The sequence below is a fragment of the Lissotriton helveticus genome, chromosome 7 (genome assembly GCF_964261635.1).
Source record: "Lissotriton helveticus chromosome 7, aLisHel1.1, whole genome shotgun sequence".
Classification (NCBI taxonomy): Eukaryota; Metazoa; Chordata; class Amphibia; order Caudata; family Salamandridae; genus Lissotriton; species Lissotriton helveticus.
In genome coordinates this window covers 938,611,401-938,631,807 of record NC_136068.1, presented here as the reverse complement: position 1 = coordinate 938,631,807, position 20,407 = coordinate 938,611,401, and the positions used below count along the sequence as shown (strand labels likewise).

The window sequence follows — 20,407 nt, the reverse complement described above, 5'->3', positions numbered from 1 at the left end:
CACACAAGAACACTCAGAGTTGAGGACAAACAGGTCATGCTCTTCCCGGATTACTCCCAAGCAGTCCAGAGGCAACGTGCCATGTTCCTCACTGTAAAACGCAACCTACTCCAAAAAAACATACATATGCACTCCTATTCCCAGCCCGCCTCAAGATCATTCACGGCATGAAGACACACTTCTTCACAGACTCAGCAGAGGCGAGAGACTGGGTGGAACAACATGTAGGAGAGATTACTGAACACAGAAGCGCACAAAATCAACGACCCCCCCCCAGCCGGCGGCGACAGCAGCACAAACAAGTCACCCTCACGCAAATGAGCCAACGGTCGCTCCCAAATACCAGAAGCTCCCCAGACCTGGAACAAATAGTAGCGGAGACCAGGAGAGCCCTACAGGCAGCGGCAGTGACACGACAAACTGGAGAGAGCTCAGGTGGGGACAAGGGCCCACACCTCTTCACATCAGAGGAGGACGCCAGTGACACCAAAACTCCAGTGAGGGCTCGGTTACCCCACCGCTGGTGACCCCACAAACAGCGGACACAATGATATGACATGCACATCGAAGTCAGTCAGAGCTGGCAAGGCAGATGTCCGGAAGATCCCCCCGAGACCACATCATCTGATCTGTAAATGCGACGCACAGCACAAGAGAACATACCTTGTCGGTGTCAGGGTCATCCCATAACGATTTCGAAAAACCGGACCTCTGGTATATAGCAAAAACAATAGAGACATCAACAGGTATTCACAAATCTTTGTCATGAAGCGGGCAGCTATGGTGTTGACCCCTTCAATTAAGAAACGTAACCACCCACTCCACGTACCGAACTAGAGACAGTACGAGATGTACAGTTTGGACTTGTTTTCCCGAAGTTTGGTTTAAGGTTCCCCCTCTTTGATCATTTTCCTAGCACCCCTACAGGAGTGAATGGATGAGATAACAAGAGGTATGTGGAGGGTAAAGATACTAGCAAGGAGGGCCAGGACGGCACGACAGAGCACCACATAGGTGACCCCTAATCAGCCAGCTACCACCATGACCACTAGAATCCCTGACACAGACATTAAACTTATCACACTAAATGTACAGGGGATGCACACGGCTAGTAAACGTTATGCAGTATACGCCTACATAAAGAGACAACAAGCACACATAGCCCTCCTACAGGGTACACATCTAACAGTGACAGAGGTTGAAACCCTCTGTAAAATTTGGAGGGGTACCATCTGCACCACAGCGTATTCAGCATTCGCTAGGGAGGCTCTAGTCTGGATACGTCCTGAAACCCCCTTTAAGGAACAGACACGAGTAGTGGACAAGGAAGGGCAATATGCAGTGATAGAGGGATTACTATACGGACAACCCATACTGATAGGGAGTATCTACACCCCAAATGTACAGCAAGCACCATTCTGGAGTTGCCTCACTACATTATTAACCCGCTACACGCTAACCCGATGGATACTCGGTGGTGATTACAACTGTGTTCTAGATACTAGCCTAGATAGATCCCATCCCCCACTTGCGCACTCACCGGTACATAAGCAAATGGAAATTTTCAATACATGGGCAACACATTGGGCGTTGAAAGGCGAGCGCGAAACCCCACCACCAGACTATACTCCTTTCACTTTATCCCACACAACCTACGAGTACGCCTTGATAGATTTTTATGCACCACTACCCTACTCCCAAAAGTGCAACACACGGACTATCTGGGAAGGGTGCTATCAGATCACAATGCACATATTCTGACCCTTAGATGGAAACCCCCTCACCGCCCCCCATTCCCACCTGGAAACTACCACGAGGCTGCCTCACAGACCAAGTGTTCAGTCAAGAACATGCGGAACACATCCAGGAACACTTTACACTGAAAGCGGGAACAGCGACATCACGGCTGATCGAATGGGACGCAAGCAAAGTGGTAGCGAGGGGACATTGTATACAGCAAATAGTATGGGTACATAGAATACTTGAGGAGTCATTACAAGAAGCAGAACCAACCTTAGCAGACCTCTCGAAAAAGGCAGACAGGGGCAAGGCTACCTCAGACCAAATTACCACAGCCAAAACAAAACATGCGGAAACGCTGAGACACCTCCGCAAATACAATTGTAGGTTGTACGCTTCCAGGGTTCACCGGGAGGGCAATAGAGGAGGGACACTTTTAGCCTGGCTTGCCAAACAGGACTTGGAGGTAAAACCAATCAATGAGCTAAGGGAAAAGTCGGGTATACTCCGTCATTCACAGTCAGAAAACCTTGTATATCTTCTACGACTACTATTCTAGCATTTACCGAGCCCCAAAACAGAGTGACCCACAAACAATCACTGGATTTCTGCACTCATTACCTCTGCCCCAAGTTCCTCAGGCGGATAAAAAAATGTTGGAGGGGAGGATTAAAACCACGGATATCACCCTAGCGATCAGGGCACTAGCACAGAACAAAGCGCAGGAAATGGATGGCTTTCCACTAGAATATTATAGCACTTTTTCTGCCCAATTGACCTGGTACATGGCCACCATGTATAATGATGCCCTAGATAGGGGCGAACTACTGGGCTCCCTGAGCTAATCGATCATAGTCACATTCCTAAAGCCGCATAGAGATCCAATGCTCCCCTCCTCATACAGACCAATCACCCTCCTCAACGCGGACTGCAAGATATTGGGCAAAATATTAGCAGAACGGTTCACACAAATCCTAACACAATTAATCCACCCAGACTAATGCGGGTTCATCCCATGGCGTAACACATCGCAAAACCTAGGCACACTATTCCATATACAAGACAGGACGAGTGCGCAGTTCCTATACGTGGCGTGCCTAATACTAGATCTCGAAAAGGCATTGGACACGCTATTGTCGCCATACTTATTTGAGGTCCTCAGCAGAGTAAACATTGGGCCAACCCTACTAGCGTACACAAAACTCCTATACACGGGTCTCACCTCCTGAGTTACAATAGATAAATACATCTCCCCAGCGTTTGCAATTGAAAAAGGAACCAGGCAGGGTTGCCCGTTATCTCCACTCCTGTTTGCCCTGGCGGTGGAGCCACAGGCATTGCGCTTGAGACGTGAGGGTGAGGCATGGGGTATCCCGCTGGCAGACACGGTTCATTGCGTGCCGCAAATGACCTTTGAATTTATGTGCGGGATGCTACTCAAGACCTATCATCTATCTGGGGGGCAGTGGGAGACTTTGCGGAGGCCTCAGGTCTCAAAGTGAACTGGGAGAAATCCATGATATACCTGCTAAGCCCTCACATGGCCCCATTTGAGGTACAGATTGGGACTCAATCACTCGCATGGAACGCTGAAGCGCCTAGATACCTGGGAGTGACTTTGTACCATACCCCAGAGGACCTATATGAAAGGAATCACCGTAAGGCATTGGCAGGGATTAGATCGGCAGTGGGGTTCTGGAAAACGTTACCCCTAGCTCCTATAGGAAGACTGGCACTGGCAAATATGATATTGGTCCCCAGGCTACTCTAGCACTTCACCAATCTTCCAGTTATACCAACACGAATATTCTTTAATGAGGTAGATACCCTACTCACCGAAATGATTTGGGGAGGAGGCCGACGCAGGGTAGCGTTGTCAACACTATACCTGCCCAGGACTGACGGAGGACTGGGAGCGCCATAATTCAAAGCATTTTTCCTGGTGGCCCAGCTACAATGGCTGTCATACTGAACAGCAGGGCGCCAGACGAGGGAGGCCACCACTACAGAGGGCCGCACACCACAGCCGGCGATTCATAGGCTATTATTGCTGGGCACCAAACCCATACATACCCGACCCCTACAAATGTCCATAGCCCGGTCATGTATGATGAGAATACATCGCATGTCCAAGGGCAGACCTCTGTACTCACCCCTTCTCCCGCTGGTCGGTTTCCCCAGAGAGGAGAAATACTATACTGCCGGCACCCTCCAGGTGTGGACTGACCTGGCAGTCACAGAGATAGAATCCCTGTATGAGGATGGTCAACTTAGAACGTACGCCCAGATGGTCGAACAATATGACCTGCTGCCAGGACAATTCTTAACTCACAGACAACTTATAGACAGCAGTCGTCGTTACTGGAACCCACACGAAGGGGAACCCCGACACATCCAGTAATGCACACTATCCTGCATATGGGGGTAGGACGACACTTAGACACATGGCCTTATAAAGCAGTCCGGAAGGTAATCCTCCCCTCCCTACAGCCTTTGCTTCAAAAATGGGAAACAGAAATAGAAAGAGCGTTCAATGATAAAGAGTGGAGCACAGCCTTAGAGTACCCCAAAAAGGTCTCCAGGAACGCGCGATTTCGGAACATACAGTTCAATGTCTTCCACAGACCGTACCTCACGCCACACCATCTCCATCAGTTCTACCCAGACACACACTTTGCATGCCCCGATGCCAAACCTCCGAAACAGACTTCAAACCGGACTTCAAACACATGTTCTGGGATTGCCCCACCATTCACAATTACTAGGACAGGTTGCATCGGACACTTAAGGCGACTACCAATATCACAGCAATGTCCACATGGGAGGCATGTGCTCTCGGGCTCTTCCGCAGGCGGAAAACTGAAAAAGTACAATACGGCTTCATGTCTCTCGCCATCCTCTTAGCGATAAGAGGGATAGCCAGGTACTGGCGGTCCCCATCAGGGACCCCCAAAGCTGCCTGGATAGGAGCTACGAAAAAATGGGGCAAAGCAGACAAAGAGGTGCTCCGAGACTAGGAGGTAAAGGGAACCCGTAAGCATCCTATCTCACTGGAATGGGCACAATAATTACACAGGTTCACACACGACACAAATCCACCGGAGCCACTGACAATATCGATCCTACAGACTCTTAGTCCGGCTGCTCCCCCTCTTTCCCCGTAGTTTACCCTAGTTATAGAAAGTTTATAAGTTCCCGTCGGAGGGTATAACCCCGATAACAGTTGATGGGAATACAAACTAACGAGAAAAGACATGACAACATTGGGTAAACCACTCAACAATGTAATATCCACACACACCCAACGGAGGCAAGTCCAGGCTGAGCACAAAGCAATGTCACTGAATAGCTCACAGCATCTGGGGAGATCCTCCCTAGTGGTCTCTCCCCACGGCATAAATGGTTATCACAGTGTGGAATAGTACTAATGCTTGTTTACAATTACAAATATTCAGCTGTAAATTGTGTATTGATGTATTAGAAGAATGTAACACAGTCTGCAACCGATCAGAAATGTAAAATTCCAATAAACAATTTCAAACAAAAAATGCCTCTGCCTGTGTACACCAGGATCACATTTTGCCTGCAGATTAGTCCACTTTTTCCACATGTTAGCTCAGAAAATGTTTTTTAATCACCCCTGTTGTGTTTGAAGCCCTACTCAAATGGTGGGAGGGTGCAGGGAGGGAGAAAGAGACACACATAGACTGAGTACTTTTGAGTGAGTGTATCAAAAAACTAAAAGTGCAGTTATATTTGCCTCGGTCTACTTTATAACCTACCATCCTATCAAGGCACATGTGAAGTTAGAATTGTTAATACAAACAATACCATCAATGACCGGTCCGCATACTAATAGCAATGTTATAATGTGTGTGTCCTTAATGGAAGTGTGCTATTTCTGGGGCAATCCATCCTTGACTAAAGATTGCCATCCAGCTTTAACACAGATGATTCAGAACATACAATCTTGGCTACTATGCCCTACAATATCTGAAACTTAATCCGGAAAACACAATCTGTATTTCTGTTGATCTTCCATCTTAGAAACAAAACAACTGTCAAATTCTTGCTCACATCCAAGGCCATCATTAAGTGCAAACCTTCCATCTGTGAATGTGCCATATCCTTAAAATTGGGCCACATGTCAGGAACAAATCCTAAAATAGGTGGGCGGGTCAAGGATTGTTTTTCGAAACTGCTTCTGACGTGGCAGAGCACTTTCTTCAAAATTGTAATGACAGGCAGAAGCTATGACATTGAGCCCACTTGTTTTTTTTGTATTTCTGAAACAAACCCCACATAGTAGTGGTTTATTTCTCAAAACAAAAAATTACCTTGTTGAGCGTGGAATTTTCTCCCAGTATGTAAGCTTCATTGTTAATTTTTTCTCCCCTGGTCCACCATCAGTCTGACAATTGCAAGTTTGGAGCATTCCAATGATTGGAGTCCCGATATTTTCGTACTGCATAAATAAAACTTCAATGGCAGCAACTTTAATTGCACCTGTTACTCAGCTCAATAAATCAGCTGCCGGAATTGCAGGCGACTGGTAACCACTCAGCTAAGTGTTGCCATTGAAATTTTATTTATGCAGTCCGAAAATATCGGGACCCCAATCATTGGAATGCTCCAAACTTGCAATTGTCAGACTGATTTATTGAGCTGACTGATAGGTGCAATTAAAGTTGCTGCCATTGAAGTTTTATTTATGCAGTACTAAAATATCGGGACCCCAATTATTGGAATGCTCCAAACTTGCAATTGTCAGAAGTTGGAAACTTTGTCCTCTTGCGAACTCCATTACGAGTGGTCATCTGCACAACAAGAAACTGTACGCTCAAAATATCTTCTGTCCTGAAGATGACCGCGTAGTTTTCATGCGGTTGAAACGCCGTCGACGCATTTTGTGGCTGTAATTTATCAAGGACACATTATTTTGTATATGTTGTTCCTTTTTGTAATGATAATGTTTGTCTGTTAGCCACTAGTTTGGCATGTGAATTGTATGTTTTTGTTTTGCCAACTCTTTTTTTAGCGCTATTCTCTCTTTTTTGGAACTTTTTTATAAAAAATATGTATATAATGAATTATAATCGTCTTTGAAAATTTGCTAATGTGTATTTATAGGCTTCTTCTTCTTGCTCTTCATTTAGTGTTTAATCATATTGTTTAGTGTGTAAATGTTAATTGTGATTCCTTTTTTCACCTGAACCGTCTGTTAGGTGTAATAATTTACTGTTCCTGGTTCAGGGTAGTTGGACAGCCCCTGTAGTCTGTCTATGCTAATGGACTAATGGCATCTGACATTGGCAGACTCCGGCTGCAACGATCTCCAAGAGTTCCTGAGCATGCCCGGATTTAAGATGGTGGCCGGGTAGTTCTGACTAGGGAGAAGCAGCGGGAAGGGGCCACGATTTAAGCATAGAGGCCCGGACAGTCAATGCCGGCAGGGGAACTTATTGAAAGTGGAAAACGCTTCAGCTGCGGTGACCGCTCCCCCTCGAAGAAGTGAGCCTACTTACCTGCACATATGCCACATAAGAATGATTTTCCCCTCTTGTTCGCGAGGTATCCAGCATTCGTTCTCCAGGGCTACTGGGACCCTTCCGTGAGTGACCACAGCGGCAAAGGAGACACACCCAGTAGAGGATTGGAAGTGGTCCCCCTACCACTGGGATCCTGCACAAATGCCCAACACTCACTTCTTCTTCTGGGACTGGGGTAGATCTGTAAACTTTGGAACTGTCCCTTCCACCTCGCCTTTCACCACTCTTGACCTGGGGGCGAGCTGTAGGTTGAGGCAGACACGGTCCTCTCAATAACACCGTGACCGGTGCTCTCGATGCAACTTCTTGCTGATGCCCCCTGGGCAGATACCATAACTGTCTGTACTTACCGCGGTGCCCGAGCAACCTTGTCCAATGCCCGGTGGAGCTGTCCTATGCAGCTATCGAGGAGTTTGGCTCTGGCTCACCCCTTGGCCATCAAATACCTAACCGGACATCGGACATTGCTTTCCTCGTCTCCCCATTGTGTTTCTAGTCCCTCCCCCGCCTCTTCCGTTATTATTTGACTGCCTCCCCTTTTCCAGCCTGACTTTTGTGTCCCCTGTAGTACTTTCCTCCTTGACGGTTTTTTTCTGTTATGCTATGCTTTAGTAACTCATGTAACTATGTTATACTGTTTCCCTTTCTGTGTTATGCGATGCTCCAGCAACTGATGTAACTTTGTAACAATGTACTGAAACAATGTCCTACCTCATGTAAAGCCCTCTGATACCTCCTGGTCTAGCCAGTGTTATATAAACTTTTCAAATAAAGTTAACTCAATGAACCTGTGGCAGAGGGGCTGTCAGGTCATAGGTTTTTGACAGCTGAGCCTAGCATTTGAATGAGGCAGGGGAATGGCAGGTTTTCCAGGCAGGAGCTCTGCTGATTTACAGCTGAGATTAAATTCTAAGGGTGGCTTTTGATCCTTTTGTGTTCATTAAAAGCTAGCAAAAAATTAACACTTGCAACTGGAACTAATAAAAGGGATCAAATCATTTATTCCATGTTCAGATTCATTTGATTTTCTCACGACAATGCTCATGCCGAAAACAGGACCTAAATATTCTTGAACTTTGTTTTGCAGGAACAGCAGATCCAACATCATCTTAGTGTTTTTATTAGCCTTTATTTGAAGCCGTTTTGGGTGAGAGATAATTAATCTCTCTGACATTTATAAGCACTCTGTACTACTTGATAATACAAGCAATGTACTGCATGCGGGTTTATGTGAGCATTTATTTTATATTGTGTCAAGAACGTGCGGCTTGCTAACACCTAAACATTTATCTTTGTAGGCTCTTTGCCAAAGTGGGTGGTGAACAAGGTTTCCCAGTTTGTAGCTCCTAAGGTAAGCATGACCATCAGTGCCTCTAAACTTGGTGATACATTTTATCTAGATAAACGTTCAAATACCTGCCGTTCAGAAATTCAAAGGTTTTCGATTTATGGGGAACTCCAAATACATTTACTCGGCTAGAGTTGCCCTCTTGCAATGGGCTCTGCATGAACTTTGGGCACAGGCGTAAAGGGGGAAGGGATGCACTGATATTTTTAAAATATTTCTGACCAGTCCCAGTCTCCTCCATCTTGTTTAGAAGGGACTTCTTGTATAATAACTCAGAGCATTATTATCAGTCAGTCCACTATAGGCCGCATTGCAGGTGGCCTGGGCTAATTAATCCCAGCTATTTCCCCGCTACCGGAATTACCATTAACAGGGGTGCTAATATTTCCGGAAGTGGGAGAAATAATAGAAATACCATGTTTTGGCGAATAAAATGTGTGAATTGGTGTTCCGGCGCTGATGTCTGCATGTTTTGCGAAGTGTTTCACAAAACATTTTAACTGCTGGTGGTAGCCTGAAAGTCTCATGAAGCACATACAATTTATAAATAAGATGGGTCCGATGACTTTTGTTACCGGGCCCCTCAAAATTAGGAGCCCAGTGATAATGCTTGCCTGTGTGTTCACCTCACCCCACTAAGAACTTCATGGAAGAACCTGGCTAACGCTGCCTCCTCAAACACCCTTTGGCTCTAAAGTGTTATGGGGAAGTCTGCTTTGTAGAAGAGGTGGGAAATGATTCATTGATTATTCCTTTCCTAAAACAAAGATATTGTTCAAATCAATAAAAAAAATACCTGTGAATCTCTGGAGATTGGGGTATCCCCATGCATTCAAAAGTGAGGCTGAGATTCCATTTACACCATCTGAAGCAAGCTGCATAGTTGGTAATTGAAACTGAGCTTCCCAAACCAGGAGAGCCCAGTAGCAGTGACGTGCACGGAGAAGGTGTAGATGTACACTCTTTCCATCATAGTCTGCCACTGGGATATCGCACCGGGGAAGGATCATCATTCATGAGCCCCTTGTTGTGATGTTTCCTTCTTTGTAAGAACAAGAGATTTAGTAGTACTTTGTGTCTCAATGTAGGTTTTGTACTTGTGCAGAGTAGCTATACTCCTTCCCAAACCTATAAAAAGGAACACAATACATAGCCCAAACTCAGTCATGAGTCTTCTGTTTACTGCCCTGGTGAATTCCTTTCAGCTCCTACGTAACTGTGGTTCGCCAAGATTGCCACTAACGTGAGCTTTTAGTTCATGCCTATGGACAAACTGATTATCAGTCAGAAGGTTTTAGATGTACAACTGCTATTGCTGAGGCAGGGTGTGACAAAGCTTTACTAAATTTACAACCAAACCCAGGTGCTCTTTTAAGTCCAGTCCTCACTTACCAGGATCACCTGGCCTCTGGTCAAACATCTCTCTGACTATTTTCAAGCAAAGTTTGAAGACTGGTCTTTTCATATACTCAATTTTTAGACCAGCGACAAAAGACTTAGTTGGGTGGTGGGTGCTATATAAAATGAAGGCAGTAGGTCAAACCTCAAATTTTACAACTATGGATACTTTCTTGGTGGTTGCACTTCCAGGTGCAGGTGGTCCTCACTTTGGGCCATTATTGTCCATAACCCATTCCTCTTCTTCTTAAAGTTTGATGCACTGCAGTCACTTACATTTCCAAATGTCTCCTCTAAGCATATAAATGTCCACCACTTTAAATGTATTCATACCTGAAGAAATATTTTCATTCTCCAATATTCAAATATGTGCCAAGGATCTCTGTTTGAGCCCAGCTCACATTCCGATCATTACCTCCTTGCCAAGAGCTGTCCTTTTGACATTTGAAGAATTACTTCTCATGGAGAGTTTGTCTTGGGACTGGTTGAAAATTGCATACTTATTAGAGGTAAAGATGTCCTCCATGCTTGGATTCAGTCTTGTGTGAAGCCCACCTGGCATAATGCTGGCTTAGTGAGAGAATGAGTGTGAATCTGGTATGCTGTGCCAGAGGACAGGTGCATGAGTGTCTCTTTTTGCTGCATGGATGCTGGTGCTGAGATGACCCCCAAAGGGTGGGATAACTGAATATATCTCCTAGCAACTGGGAGAGGAAAATGGTGCTTAGTCAGGTGAATGAGCTGAGTGCTTGGGGTTTGGCTATAGAGAAAGGATGTGTTAGGGGAATTGGAATGATAGACTACAGCAGGAACTTGGGGTGACCAGTACACCCAAAAGGCCACCATCCTGGTTTCCCTCTACTCAGTATTCAGCGATAGGCAAAAACACATATTTCGCTGCCTTGAATTGGGCCAAAGTGTCCTTGAATCATTTTCAGTGAACATGTCAAGGGAGGCAATTAGAAGAGGGCACATAGAGCGGTCTGCTGTTTAGACAATCACATAGGACTACTGTTCTTGAGTGCAGACTGTAGCAGGTGTTAGTCCTCTTTGAATAGTAACAAGTTGTGTAGTGCCTTAGTGCCACTGGCTGAGGATCCTGGATACCGAAATAGGATCCAGTTAGCTATGAACTCAAGGTGGTTAGTAGTGCTTTACAAAACCCCAAATAAAACATTATTAAAATTTCAAATGAGAACCCTCCAAGGTATCTACTGGGTCTCTACAATGCTTCTCATGTGCGGTTTTTAGAATTCTCCTAGGATGGACTAGTCGTTTAGGGCTAGATCGATCCTTAGTGTTTAGTGTATATAGTGTACTTTAATTTGTTGTGAGTTTTGAAGTTCTTTATCCTTGTGAGCCTTCGCTAAGGAATGGAGAATGCTTGAGGTACTGCTAACAGGTTGTATCTTCAAATAGCGATTCAGACCTAATGTACATGAGCATGAATGTGCCTAAATTATCTCGATTGGACCACTATCAGCCTACGGAAGAAGTCTGTTCATGTTTAAAGGTAAACTATCTGACACTCTGTGAGCAACAGTTTCTTTAGCCTTGTGCAAAGCCACAGTGGATGTACTGGAGTATTGCATTTGCTTTCCAGGGCACAAGTCGTGGCACACAAACCTAGTGCTCACAACACTCCACACACCAGGTGTAGTGTGGGAATCCCTCTTCTGCTTGCTTTACAGGTGCTGCATGCCTTGGCGTGTCAAGGGGTGTATTGAACCTCCACTGTGCAGCACTTTCTAGTCCCAGGAATATCAGGGATGGAGCTGTGAAATATTATTTCCGTTCAAGTATAGTAGCAAAAACGTTCAATAAGATGAACAGTAGCTTATGAGAAATAATATGCGTGCGAACCATATAAGGTACATGAAAAAAGATCTGTGCATTCCATCGACATCCGGGACCCTGTGTATTTGACACATTATTTTGCCTTGAATTTCTTGAACAATTCATATTCTGGAATATTGGTTCCCAAACCCTGAGATTATCTTTTTCGTTATCTGTTCTGACTTATTTTGAAAAAGATCCTGTTTCCAGTATGCTCCTAATTTCAAATGCTTTCTCCAGAACCAAACAGTGTAACGGTTACAGTGGAGTCAGGTATTTCTTCTGACCAAAACAGTCAAAAAGGTGAAAGGGTAGAATCCTTGTGGTTGTCTTGTGTCCATCAAAGTTTGAAAATGTATTCTCTATCGATGCATCATGTGATCTTAGGCAATTGACACCCCCACTTAGTGCACTGTTAACCGTAAACCTTAGTAATCGTGCCTGTTGGTTATATCTTCTGTTTCATAGGCAATGAAGAAAATCTATAAAGCTGGATTGAAGTACCAGGACTGGAAACGGAAGCATAACCCTGGGTTCAAACCTTGGGTCTACCCTGAACAGAACACCCTACCCACCGTCAACCTGGCCGAGCTGGAGATACAGCATGCCCACGAGCTGGAGAACATCGACGAAAGTGGCCTGTCCGAAGAAAAGACGCACATCAGTGACGAGGAAGAGGGCTTTCCCAAGGAGTAATGGGGGGCGGAGGGTCTGAACCAGATCCCTCCTCTCACCTCGGCCCTCCACCAACCTGCCTGCTGTCCCTCCTGCTGGTACTCCTGCTCCACAATATCCACCCGGGATCCCTCTGAACTGTATAAATACTAACACCCAAAGAGAGGTCTGGGGAGAGGGTGTGCTAAGGGAGCAAGATAAAGGGGTAGGAGGTGCCTCGTGATGAAAGATGTATCTTTTACCCACTAATTTAATAATTTCTCGGTCCTTTGTATATAATGCTTATCCCTTAGGTTGCCCACAGGCACATTCTTGGCTTTCTTTTATTAGTCTCTTTTTTATGTTTATTTTATTCCAATGCCAGCAGCAATTTGTGTATAGAAATCCTCACTGGTTTCTCAAACCGGCAGCTGAAAGAATGGAAACTGACTCTTTTAATACAATAAGCAATAGGTTTGTTCATGCCACTATCCTCCTGCAAGTGTGCTTCATGCAACAAGTCTGCACACAGGGCACCCAGATTTTACTGAGAGCCCATTTACTGATGAAAAATGGAAGAAAGTGAGTAATTTGCTTGCTAATTGGGTATTTCCACAGTTGTATGAAAAGAATGGAGTAGCCACTAATCTAATTCTGCTCTAAAATCTCTTAAAGGCATTCAATTCAGGGTGTCTTTCATGCTTGGTTGGCGCAGAATAACAACGATTTACCATTGGGAGCCCAGCTTTGAACAGAGATCTTCATAAATTAAGGATGCGGTCATTCCACACAAAAGGAAACTAAAACCCAGCAAATGGGGTAGAAAGTATATTACTGAACTCAAAACTACCATAGGAAGCGTTGACTTCCTCTCAACCAAAACTATTACAATGCTGGAGTATCCGGTGGAGGGGCCCTCCCTGGAACTCGACATTACAGGAAATAGTACTTAGAAGTTATGCCAATTATTAGGCTGGACGTGCATTTTGATTACCCCCATTCCATTGCCATTGATGAATAGTTCTTTAAATGTCCCAGTACAATAATTTGCAGGCTTCTCCTGTCCATTGCCACGAGGTCATTAGCCTACATGGAAGTCAAGGGGTTGCCTCTTAAAGGCAAGATTAGGAGGCAAACTGATGGGAGCGAGTGCGATCAGGTGTGTATAATCGTTCATATTTGAGGATAATGGATCCAAACTCTTGAACAGGGCAGCTCTCCAAACTTTCCTGCAGGATTTTTTTGGGGCAGATTTTATATAGTGCGAACTCGACCCGAGGGTATTGGAGAGCTTTATGAGCACCAGTTATGTTACAAAAGGACACGTTCATTTATTATTTTCTACACACACACCTGATCCTACCAGCTCCCATCAGCTTGCCTCCTGATCCCGAAGCAGTGGTCACAGCCCCGGTTTGTGCGGGCTGGCTTACATGTGACTAGCTTGTAAATCCGTATTCCAGAAAGTGGTAGAAAGACTAATTTGTTTTGAGGTATGGGGTAGCCACTTGGTAACCAATGGCCTGAGATTTTTGCACTCCACACCAGCAGTTACTAAGCGCTGTCATCTCTCTATCCACCCATTCATTAATTCAGCTCTAAAGAGGATATTGTCATATCTGTATCCATTGAGACTTAGCACTGGACACTCCTATCTCAACGGTTGAGAGCAACATGACACATGGATATGAGATTGGCACGTGGCCTTGGTGGGTGGTCACTTTGTTGGTTGGAGTTGCACATTAACTATAAGTGAGGGTATTACTGGGAATTCGATAAGTAGGTGTGGACTGGCCTCTAAAGAATTCAAAATATTATTGACTCTGAAGATACAGCATGTGCGGAAATCTCTGTATTCATAAAGGTCACCTTGCCTTTCCTAAGATCGGAGTGGAGTTCAATTTTGGACATCACTCAATAGTAACAGATGCACCACCTCACTGGCACAAATTATTTTTCATATATGATTACTGCATGGATTGAACCATCGAAGCTTGATTGAATGTGGCAAGCATGGTTTCCCTGCCAACTACCACTTTCCTACAGAACTGGGCTTTAAGGCGGCTCCTGTGCATGGCATCTTGGGCCATTTATAAATAAACAGAAATTAAATAATTTTCAGAGAACTAACTAAGTCTGGTCTCATGGGCCATGATTATAGTTGACACTGATAGTGAGCTGGGCCTAAGTTTCACTTTGCCTCAGTCTCAGTCAACCACATGCATCTTTCATATCCCAAAGAGCCCGGACTAAACCTCTCTTTTATCTTTAGGAAAGCCCATCGTGTTGTAGGCGGTAAAAATGAAAGTGGACACACTGTGTTAAGTCAAAATGTGTATTCCTGTTGGGGTATTTATAATTATGAGACCTCATTTGAGCATATGAGAGTTCACATGCATCATAGGTCATACATGCCTCATGGGAGTACTCATCTGGGTTACAAGTATATACAACTGCAAAGAGCAATCAGTCAAAAGATATTTTGAGCATGGTGGGTGAATCCAATTTAAAGCAATGGCTGAGTGGTGTTTCACTCTTTGGATGCAATCCGTAACCCCCATGTGGCATTCATGTTGTTCATAGGCATTTGACGAGGTAGATCAAGACACATTTGAAATGAAAAGACAGAAAAACAAGAAGACAGAACCTAAAAGTCCAGGATACACTAGGTGAATTGACAGCATATCTAAAACAAAAGAGAAGGATGCACGTAGTACAATGGACACAAAAACACTTACATATATAAACAAGAGGAAAAGAAAAAGGAGTAAAGCACCCATACAAACCGGATTGACCTTGTTGTCACTGTCTTTTTGCATCTGTGTTTTTATTCTGACATACCAACCATTCACTCATTTCTCAGGATACAGGTATAGTCTTAGCAAGAGTAGGCGTACAGACCTCGCAACCTGTGGCAGGGAGACACTCCTGGGCAGATTGGTACTGAACCAGATGTCAAATGATGTTTTTTCTCCTAGAACAAGACTGAATTTAAAATGAATCTATATTTTCTGACTTTTCACGATATGTATGTTTTAGTAGCTGTTGAATTTCTACACTCTTTAGGGGGTTGAGCTGTAGTTGTCATGTAACCCGTTAAAGTCATGGGCTGCTATGATATATTGGCAAATTAGTAAAGTTTTAGTGTGTAATTTTCTTGCAAAATAAATGTTTGACTCTCACTTGTGTACTGTTCTTTTTACTAGTCTGGTCTCTAGGGTATGGTAATACATGCTACCAGTACTCAATTTGCAAGACAAGAGGTGCCTGGGCCCAAATGATTGCCCAGAAGCCTGTGACTGGCACTACTGAATGGTGGCATGCTGAATACTAAGGCGGAATAGTCTTGATTCTGCCCCATGAATCTTTAATCCCCCACTAGGCGCTCATGGCCCTTAAGCTCACTCTGACATGTTCTAGATTTCTCTCTTTGTCATTGTTGTTTCGGCTCTCTTACTCCCCCTCCCCCCCCCATTTGTTTTTCCCTCTCTTGCTCTAGGTCCAAGTCTGTTGAGGAAAAATAAGTGCCGGTTTCCAGAACTGAGTGCTGAAAACTTGTCAACACCTCCTCAAATTAAACATTACTGCATAATATCCGCAAGATTAAGCACTGTTGCAAAATCAACTCTGCAATTTAACTGCAGATTGGCATTATGACTGGGGAATCAGACACATGTCTTGCATATCTGACAAGTGATTGGCTCTGAGCAAGCCCTGCCACATTTTCATGATCCTGATTATCAAGAATCCGCTCGGTTCCTAACAAATCAGGTGTAGGAATGCAAATCATCTCTCCTCATATGAACTACGTAGCTCTTTCTCTGGGTCTCGTATACAGTTTAGTTCCAATATGAAAGAATCCCTGCTTCAAAAGAAATCCAATTAGAAGCAATAATGGTCTTCATCCCCAGAGAGCGAAATAAAAAGAAATTGAAAATATATTGATGAAGGACTTGGTGATATCTGCTTGGTCTATGTTGCAGAGCTAGCATGAAAGAGAAACCAGAGTTTTCCCCAAGGTTGTAAAATGGGTGGTCAACCCTTCTGACGGGACACAAAGGAGGGCTACATCTTCTGCCCTTTTTTGACTAAACTTTCTTTGCCAGTGCAGCAATCCACTAAAGTCATCCTCTGCTCCACGCCACCGATTCACTCATAATAACCCACAACCGTTTCTGATGCTCATTATAAATCTAGTAACAAAGCACCCTGTATCCCTGGCATCCCCTTAGATAACATATATATTTTTTAAGTTTAACTTTATTAAGAGAAGAAGTGAATAAGAAACATGGGAAAAATGTCATATAGAAAGAGATATAACATAATAAGCTTATAATCATGAGCAATAACAATTTATAAAAAGGAAGAAAGAAGAGGTAAACAGGGAGGGGGGAACAGGGAGGGAAAAAGAAACAAGGGAAGTAAAGATAATAAAATATTACATCATCAAAATTAAAATACCACCTGAGTTTAAAACTTTATAGGCATAGAAAAATAGGTTTCAAATTGTTTGGTCTAACTGTAACTAAAACCATACAATGAAAGGAGTAATCATGAGAGTGAAGTAAACAGACAACAAGTACATCAAGGAGGTTTCCGGACTTTATCGGAAGAATTAACTGGTGTCATGTTTGTAGATGCAACGCAGGTTAAAAAGCAGGATAGTGGAAGCCATTAAAGATCTCTTTTGATGGACAGAGATATGGGAGTGACATAATTAGTGTCCAGTCTATGATGAAAACAAACAGCATTCCACCATGCTTTGAAAGTGACTTTGTCTGCCTGTTTCCAGTTGGAAGTTATCAAATGGAAGGCTATTGCTAATATTAAATCAAGTAGTGTAGGGCTGTGAGAAGAAGTAGGCCAGGAGAGTGATAAAGAACCTAAGAAAATGTTAGTTAGTGAAAAAGGGATTTGTGTTTGAAAGATTTTATTAATTCGATACCAAACCAAGTGTGAAAGAGAGCGAAAGAGAGAGTTATTATTAGTAAAGGCAAGTGATTCTTTGAATTCAAAAGGGGATAAAAAATATTTTTCGATATTCAACCAGATAGGACGATGAATATGGTGATCCTCAGAGAGCCAACGAGAGGATTGTTTTAGAGAAAAGGCATAATGATATGATTTAAAGTCAGGATTTTTAAGACCTCCAGATGATTTGTCTGCTTTTAGGGCAGATAGAGCAATTCGAGAAGGTTTGTTTTTCCAAAGGAACTTGGTTAAAAGAGAGTCACTTTTCTTAAAATAAGAAGCAGGAATGTGAACAGAAATCATAGAGAGAAGATAAAGAATCAAAGGGGAGAGCATCATCTTGATGGAATCTAAACGTCCCTACCAAGAAAGAAAAAGTGGGTGCCATTGTTCAATAAAATCTGATAAGGTTTTTATAATGCTATCAAAATGTATCTTTAAAGTTTCTGGGATGTTGGAGGAAAACCCTAAGCCTAAATATTTCATCTTAGAGGTTTGCCAGGAAAAGCCTGTTTGTATGAAGTCTTGTTTGAGACAGAGAACGTTTAGAGGCAAGACCTCACTATTCAATTCAATTCTTTATTTATGTTTTGGAACTCATAAGAGATCTACATAAAAGAAATACAACATATATTTGTACATACACAAACTTTGCATAATACAAATACTGACAAGCATTTGATTCCCAAGCCCTCTAATAAATATCTAAAAAACATTTGAAAAAGTTAAATATATTAAAACAGAACATTTCATTGGGCGGATTGTACAAAGCATTCAGAAAGGAGCTCGCCGTCAAAAGACCCAATTTTAAACATATATGTCTAAACCACTTTCTATGTGATATCCGCAAGGCTGGGCATATGAAGAGGACATGTACAATATCCTGGGTGGACATATTACAAAGGTGACAAATTGCAGGGGACCCATACCATCTAGACCTCACATTTATCCGAATTGAGCCGATACCCCGATATTCAAGAGCAAATATCATCCTGAGATAAAAAGGAAGGAATGGAGGTAGTCGGGTTGGAACAGAACAAAAGAATATCATCCGCATACATGGACATTTTGACATGAGAGGAATCGAGTTGGAAGCCAGTAATTGTTTCATCCAATGTAATCTTAGTTAAAAAGGGTTCTAAGGCTATTATAAATAAAAGAGGAGAGAGGGGGCATCCTTGACGCACTCCCCTAAAAGTGGAAAATAATCTGATGTTTTGCCATTTACAAAAATAGAAGCTTTGGGACCAGAATATAGTATAGAAATAAGAGATATTAGTTTAGGGGAAAATCCTATCCATTTTAATCCCTGAAACATAAATTCCCAACCAATTGGTTAATGCCTTTTCCGCGTCTAATGCTATAGCAGCAATGGGGTAGTCAAGGGAAGACGCTTTGCTAAGGATATTAAAAAAGACTCTGGAATTGTCAGAAGATAAACAACCCTTTACAAAGCCAGATTGTTCAGAGCCAATATGAGTAGGTAAAATAGGGTCAATGCGAAGAGCTAGAATTTTAGCAAAAATCTTATAATCTAGATTGACTAGAGAAATTGGCCTATAGTTTTTACATAGAGATAGATCTTTATTTTCTTTAGGTATTAAACAAATCATGGCCTCCTGAAAGGTCCCAGACGAAGAACCGCTAGAGATAAAAGCATTGTAAAGTGATAAGAGATGAGGTATTAAAAGATTTGCAAAGTGAGCATAAAATGTAATGGTAAATCCATTTGGACCAGGGGCCTTCCCTCTTTTTAATAGTGATATAGTAAGCGAAATTTCAGAAGTAGTGATATCTGTTTCTAAGGAAAAAAAGTCTGTGTCATAGGGCGAATGAGGCTCAATAGACTGAAAATAAGTAGAGACATCTGTCGAGGTTGGTTGTTGTTCAAGGGTATATACATTTTTATAAAAAGAAACAAATTCATTTAATATATCATCATCTTTAAAGAAAGATAAACTAGTGTTGTTTCGTATAGATTCAATTTTGGTCCGTTCACGTCTGATTTTTAAGTAGTTCGCTAACAATTTCCCCATCTTATTTTGGCCTCCATAGTATCGAGCACTACTTTTTAAAAGATAAGCGGAAGCGGCTTCAGTAGATGAATTGTTAAATGTGAATTTTGCTTCAATAAGATTCTTTAATACGGTTCAGAGTTCGAATGATAGTAAGTATATTCAAAGTGTTTGATTTTAGCGAGTAACTGGGAACTTTTCTCTTGAAAAGCTTTTTTTTGTGAAACAAATTTGATAATAAAGCCTCTGGTGGCAGCTTTAAAAGAATCCTAAATCATTACATGGGAATAGTCCGGGGTAGAGTTAAAAGAAAAGAATCCAGAAGCAAAAGAGGTGAATTGGCTTGTGAAATTCGGATCTGATAACAACACATTGTTAAAACGCCATCTGCCTGCCTGGGGGATAAAAGGTAGTAACTCAAAATCAACTCAAACTGGAACGTGGTCAGAAATTAAAATAGAACCAAGTTCAGAATAGGAGACTTGTTGAGATAGGGGTTTACTGAAAAAGAGATAGTCTATACGGGATTGTTAGTAATGGGGGGAGAATAAAAACTGTACTCTTGAAGTGCAGGGTTGCAGAGCCTCCATATATCAACTAAGGATTTACGGCGTATGGAGGAAGTAAATTATGAGTGCATCTTTGTGTTAGAGAACTTAACTGAAGATTTTCTATCTAAAATATGGTCAAAACCTAATTACAATCCCCACCAAAATTAATATACTCATCATCGAACAAAAAAAGTTTATCTGATACCTGCGTCCAAAATGTATTATCCACATTAACTGGGGCATACACATTAAAGAGAAGAAGGGGTATTTGAATCATAAGAATTTTGACAATTACCCAACAGCTCTCCAAATCAATTTCTTGATGGGCAACTGTAACTTGGTATT

General features: G+C 42.8%; 1 protein-coding gene across 1 annotated transcript in view; it reads left to right on the top strand.

Annotated features, from left to right (window-relative positions):
* LOC144769425 (START domain-containing protein 10-like) overlaps positions 1–15,707 on the top strand; it is a 323,191-nt gene extending 307,484 nt beyond the window's left edge. Inside the window, exons 5-6 of the mRNA XM_078653520.1 lie at positions 8,588–8,640; positions 12,340–15,707. Of these exons, the coding sequence (XP_078509646.1) occupies positions 8,588–8,640; positions 12,340–12,567 (281 nt within the window). The 3' untranslated portion in view covers positions 12,568–15,707. The remainder of the gene's footprint in view (positions 1–8,587; positions 8,641–12,339) is intronic.
* Positions 15,708–20,407: the final 4,700 nt, after the last annotated feature.